At 39.4% G+C, this 6,566-nt stretch overlaps 1 protein-coding gene across 1 annotated transcript in view; it reads right to left on the bottom strand.

Moving 5' to 3' along the window:
• myo15b (myosin XVB) overlaps positions 1-6,566 on the bottom strand; it is an 81,166-nt gene that overhangs the window by 41,617 nt on the left and 32,983 nt on the right. The window contains exons 16-22 of the mRNA XM_020608922.1: positions 5,043-5,168; positions 4,884-4,961; positions 3,978-4,126; positions 3,549-3,594; positions 3,304-3,428; positions 2,739-2,853; positions 2,483-2,658 (exon numbers count right to left, since the gene is read on the bottom strand). Of these exons, the coding sequence (XP_020464578.1) occupies positions 2,483-2,658; positions 2,739-2,853; positions 3,304-3,428; positions 3,549-3,594; positions 3,978-4,126; positions 4,884-4,961; positions 5,043-5,168 (815 nt within the window). The remainder of the gene's footprint in view (positions 1-2,482; positions 2,659-2,738; positions 2,854-3,303; positions 3,429-3,548; positions 3,595-3,977; positions 4,127-4,883; positions 4,962-5,042; positions 5,169-6,566) is intronic.

Raw genomic sequence — 6,566 nt, 5'->3', positions numbered from 1 at the left:
TCTTAATGTGAAATGTCATGTCAAATTGTTCTTAGATACACACCACTAATCAACAGCCACACACCTTGACTTTCCTCATGTTTTGACTATTGTTATGGTCAGCTGCAAGCTGGCATATCAGGTGACGTCACGGTTTGACGTGCCTGGGTAGAATGGGCTATCCCAACCAAGTGATTAATATTGTATAGGTTCTTTGGTTCAGGGTCTTTCATCTCCATGCTGCCTGTGCGCAGGTTTGGTGGTGGGAGAGATCTGGACGTGTAATGTTAATTTTACCTGTGATCCTCTGAATAAACCAGCACGGTTATTTTTTATAAAATCTAAGTGGTCTACTTCGTCTTTGTGAGTTCCTGGTTTAAAAAGAGCCGGAAGAGGCTTTATAATAAAAATAGAGCCTATAGTCTGTAAGCCTCGCCTCCAATGCTGCTAGCATCTGACATTTATTACAAGTACCATTATTGCTAAAGGAGGCAGAGGAATAACTGAACATGTGACACTCCGAGCAAGAGAAAGGAGGAGAGGAACAGGGGGAAGCCATTGCTCTCAATTAAGCTACTAGCTTAGCTAGCTTTTAAACTGCTAAGGTAGCAAATTAAATTTGGTAGTTAGCAAGAACTTCTGCAACACAAGTGCTTAAGTGGTGCAAGTGTATGTTGTCACTCAAAAATTCAGATGAACCTAGAAAATAGTGAGTTTAATTCCTAAACAATCTGGGAGCAAGCACAACACAGTGCAGGTACAGAAAACAGGAAATGAGTACGGTTTATCGTAGAGGCAGGAAACAGCAGTCCGTCAAAGGTTCTGGTAGGAGCCAAAGGTGTGTCAGTGTGTTATTTTGAGGAATGGTGCTTTGAGTTTTTAGTTTCTTCAGACACTCTTCTGTTTCTCTATAAAATTTTAGGTGTACATTTTGTACTGCCGTTATTATGGATGCTACTTGTGGACTTATATTAAGTCAACTACAAGACCAGGCTTCTATCACATTAAAATGTAGAAATAATGACCCAGTGGATCACATTAGTTGAGAAGTGGCTTCCTGTGTATCAGAGAACTGACTGTAAAATTCTAATGTTGGTTTATAAAGTACTGAATGGTGTGGGGTCAAACCTAGAGCAACCATGTGTCTGATCTGCTGCTCTGTTATGAGCCACCCAGACCTCTGAGATTGTCTGGAACCATTCTGCTTACAATTACTAGAGGCAAGACTAAACATGAAGAAGCAGCATTCACTTTCTAGGCATCACATATCTGTGGCCCATTTCACCAAATTTGCGAAATGCAAGCTGCAATTTGCAGAGTACAATCATTTTCTCTCCTGTTAATTTTTTGCAAGTTTCACAATCCAAAACTATTTACAAACTTCTGATCCATGCAAGAGCTATAAAAAAAACTTGCAAGTTATTGGAAATGTGCAAGTTATTGGAAATGTGCAGTATGATGCTATCATTGTGAGCTAATTGCTTTTGTGAAATACCATGAGTCTATTAAAGAAAATCCCAGAAACAGGGGTACTTTTGTGTTTACAGTGACGTCACAGTGTACTGATTTGCCCTGGAGATTACATCTACATCACTGCAGCAAGGTGAGAAGTTAAACCACTGGAGGACGTTGCTCTAGGTTTGGGGATAGAACCCTGACACTTTAGGGTCACATGACTTTTTTTTTAATTTTAAAATCTTAATTTTTAGCACATAAAACAATCCCATTGGTGGTGAAGATCTCCCATATTTTTTTTCCATTCCTAATTTTTTTATTTCTCAATTTCTTTCCTTCTTTCTTTTCTCCATTTGTACTTCCTATTTTACTCCAGACTTTCCTCCATCTTTTCTTCTCTCCTCCATTTCTGCTTGCCTTTCTTTCCTTGTTTCATTTTTTCTCTTGTTCTATCATCTACTTTCTTACAAATCTCTGATACAAGGATTTTAGTCAGCAGCTAATCTAAACCCTGCTCTATTTTATGTCAAGTATTTTTACTTTTTAAATGTGTGCACTTAAATGCATTTTATCGCTAAGATATTCTTTGCTTAGTTAAGCAAATTTCTGATTGTATTACACGCAAAACAGTTTTTCTAGTATTTTATTATATAGTTTTCTCACTGTTGACGTGAAGAGTAGATTAAGAAAAAAACTGAAGTGTATTTGAAAGTTCTAACCACGTAAAGAATCACAACAGGAGTCATTCTTTCATTCTCTAACATGACAGTCAGGTAAACAACCAATAATCAGAATTATCTTAGACTCTGTAACTCGTAGGACCCAGAGAGAAAGTGAATAGACACTTTTCAGATCTGACCGGAGTATCACCCCATGATATTGTTGGTTGCTCTACTGCTGCACAAACAATTGTCCTTTGGAGACAATACAGTTATTATTGATTGAGTGATTGATTCAATAAGTTTGGAATCCTCACTACATTCTGTCTCCTGTATCCAGAAATTGTGCTGCAGTATTTCTCGACCTGGTGCTCCTCTCCTCTCTGTACCTGGCCTGGTGTCCTCGGATGTGGCTCTGGATGATGATGGCTTTCTGTTTGAAGATCTTGAAGTTCTTTCTACAGAGAAAGCCCCTGATGTTCCTCTGGATAGTGATGGCAGCCCAGGTCTTAGTGCTGCTCCACCTCTCCTCTAGCTGCTGGTACAGAAGCTCCTTGAGGAATACCTAACACACACACATGTTTAAACATGCTGATATGTACAATACAAACCTCTAAGTGTTGCTATGAATGGGTGCGTTGGTACCTTGGTGAGTCCCAGCTGGTACTGCTCCTTCTCTGCACCCACCGTATCCAGCAGAGCCACAGTCTCTTCTCTGTCTGACATCTCACTCAACTGCTGGGTTAGCAGAAAGCCATACCTGTCAAACAGGGACACATGATGTCTTTAAGTTCTTCCTGAGAGCTCATAACTCCAGAATCAAAAGATGTAAACAAAGCAAATGAGGGGAGTGCATGCAACCTGACGTACAATGACTCCTAATATCTATTATCTATTACAGTCATGCTATTATCCAATACATAATATTATGACTATAGCATCTTATACCCCAACACAGTGACATGGGTTAAACCCATGTCAGGGGGTCAACCCACATTAGCTGATCCTCTCTCATGACCCTCTTCTCAACCAGAAACATGCAAATGAAGGTGAAGTGCAGTGGCTGGATTTAGACTGAACCTGACAGTCCTGATGGATGTTTGTCACACTGGGTCAAGTTACTGCCATAGGTCAGTACTGAACATTCTAAAGTATCATTAACCATTAAATTACTTTAGTGATGGTGGTAGGCAAGGATGCTTTGTGACACCTCTCATTGAAGTAGGAGTATTGAATCCGAATGGAAAACCCTTCTTTCCTAATGTGGATGGTCTCCATGATCCCTGCATGCCTCAGCTGGCCTGACACATAGTCCACATCAAAGATCCCGGGAAGCTGACCAAAGACATTTGAAATACAATACACTATCATGCATTGCCCTGGAAATAAAACCAAATTAGAAATCTGATGTTATGAAACTAGCTTACACATTTGCATTAAAACTGTTGAGCTTACCTTGACATAGTTTGGCTTTAGACAATGGATAAATGTGGTCTTGCATCTGGTTTTAATGGGACACAGACACTGGTTACTTATCTGGCTTAATTTCAGACCTGTCTGCAACTCAGCAGCATCTGACAGCTGTAGGCACTGCAAATTCCAGGCATCTTGAAAGAGTACTGACCAAGAGGTATACATGTGACTGACACACACTAGTGTATATGATGTCTCATCTTGTGAAGTCTCTTACTCTCAGTGATGAATCACACCAAATGAACGACCATGCTCCTCATTTTTCTCTCCATGACTTTTACCTTAGCCATATTGTTGACAAACTACAAATGTTTGATTTTAAACATGTGCGGTGACACTCAGCCCACTCTATGTGTACAGTACCGTGTAATGACAGCTCTGTGCCCACCAGTTTGCTGAGTGTGTAGGTACCTCTCCAGCCGTTTGGTGAGTTCGGTCAGGGACTGAAGAAAGTGGGAGGCAGCAGTGGAGTGCTGCTGGCGGCTCCCCTTCCCTCCCCAACCCAGCTCTCTCTGTTGGATGTAACTATCATGAACTTTCCGGAACAGCTCTGACATCATCTGCCAAACGGGAGTAAGTGAAGGTAAATTGTCAAAATCAGTTTTGTTAACAAATTTGGATTTTCCTCAACTTAGGGTGAACAAACTTTGGGTTTTCACTCTGGAATACTCCCCAGGTTTGTAATGTAACCCCTTAATCTAAGAAACATAGGAGGAAGGTGTCGCAGCATACAGTGCATCGTGCCCTGCTGCGTGTGGGGCAGTGCACAATGGAAGGCTGGTAAATCAGTAAATCAGTAAGTCAGTAACTTGATATGATGGTTTGTCATAGACTAAACTACCCAACATTGCAATTAGAGCTGAAATGGTTAGTTGTTGAATCATTTCACTCACTAAAAGAAAACTAAAAGGGCAACAATTATATGATATATATTATTTAGTAATTTTTCACACAATCATTCCAAAGATTTAGCAGCTCCAGGTTGCCGTTTGGGATTGATGATTTTTTCTTGTAATTATTTTATTAATGTTTGTATACAAGCTGTGTGAAAGTGTCACCTTGGGCACACAGCACAGTATATGATGGGCATTTATCAGTGTTTTCTGACATTTAACAAACCAACCAATTTCTATATTAACCAAGAAAATAATCAGCAGATTAATCCATGATCATAAAAAATTGTTACTAATTAATAATTTAAAATTAATTATGTTGGAGCTATTTTCAGGCAGGAGCTTCTTCATCTTGTCATTTTGCTATGCTACGCAAATAGACACACATCAGCACCCTGTGTGGGTCAAATGCCACTTGGTTTACCTTTAACCGACTCCTGGCAAAAAGCTCCACCACTTCTTTTCTGAAATGGTCATGGTTCTTATTCAAGAAATTATGGACCTGGAAAAATACAGAGAATTATTTAAATACAATAGTCTTTGTTGCTGTTATTTGACACATTTGTTGTTCTGTGCCTGCCACCTGATAGGTGACTGCTCCAGCATAATGATAAATAGTGAAGACTGGCAGTGGGTTCTTGGGCTTGGCATAGTAGAGGCTGTTGCCATGATGGTAGTGGCACTTCTGGAGGAAGGTGTGATCGGTGGCCTGAAAAACACAGAGAAGGAATAACGAAAATATACACCAATATAATGGTTAGCAGTCAAATATTTTAAATAGATTTTAAAATCTTTTTAATTGTTTTTAAAGCCCTACATGGTCTGTCACTAAATTATATTAGGGAGCTCCTAGTACCATATGAACCAGTGCACTCCATACATTCCTTGGAAATGAGCTTATTTCAAGGTCTCACTTTGCTACAAAAGGACATCAGGATTTTGCCATTTGAACCCCCTTTCAAAGGACCATAAGTCAGCTGCATCTGTGTCCTCATTTAATTTAGGCCTTAAAACATTCCTTTAAAGGAGAGCATTCTTGTAGCATATTATCATGCGTGTGCTATTTCCACTTCCCACTATTGGATGTGTATCTATGTTTGCTGTATCTTTAAACATACAGGAATTTCACTCCACTACAAAGGTTCTAATTGTGTTATAAGGCAATAGGAATAGAAAATATCAAGGACAATAAAAATAAAAAATATAGCAAAAAAAGAGAATAAACAGTGTGCATATTCAAATAGGAAATGTGTGCAATTAAAAATAGTAAAGAAATTAGAGGAGAAGAGAGACAGCATTTATAAATATATGTACAGGTATGTGCCAAAAAATTAGAATATTGAGGAAAAGTCCATTTATTTCAATAATTTGTTTCAAAAAGTGAAACTTGTATGTTATATTAGTTCACTACACACAAAGTGAAATATTTCAAGCCTTTATTTGTTTCAATTTTGATGATTATGGATTAAAGACAAAAAAAAACCCAAATCCAGTATTTCACAAAATTAGAATATCATGACAAAGTTCAACATTGTAGGCTCCCTGTGTCCCAATCTAGTCAGCTAATTAATGCAAAACACCTGCAAAGGTTTCCTCAGCCTTGAAATTGTCTCAGTCTGGCTTAGTAGGCTTCAGAATCATGGGGAAGACTGCTGACTTGACGGTTGTGCAGACAACCATCATTGACACCCTCCATAAGGAGGAAAAGTCTCAAAAGGCAATTGCAAAAGAAGCTGGATGCTCACAGAGTGCAGTATCGAAGTATATTAACAGAGTGTTAAGAGGAAGGGAAAAATGTGGCCGGAAAAGGTGCACAAGTGACAGGGATGACCGCAGCCTTGAGAGGATTGTCAAGCAAGGGCGATTCAGAAATCTGGGGGAGCTTCATAAGGAGTGGACTGAGGCTGGTGTCAGTGCATCAAGAACCACCACATACAGACGTCTGCATAACATGGGCTACAGCTGTAGAATCCCATGCGTCAAGCCACTCCTGAACCAAAAACAACGTCAGAAGCGTCTGTGCTTGGCTAAGAAGAAACAGCACTGGTCTATTGCCCAGTGGTCCCAAGTCCTGTTTTCAGATGAAAGCAAATTCTGCATTTCATTT

Source organism: Monopterus albus, unplaced genomic scaffold (genome assembly GCF_001952655.1).
Source record: "Monopterus albus unplaced genomic scaffold, M_albus_1.0 scaffold96.1, whole genome shotgun sequence".
NCBI classification, from domain to species: Eukaryota; Metazoa; Chordata; class Actinopteri; order Synbranchiformes; family Synbranchidae; genus Monopterus; species Monopterus albus.
The sequence above is the reverse complement of the archived record's forward strand: the minus strand, read 5'-3'. Positions and strand labels throughout refer to the sequence as shown.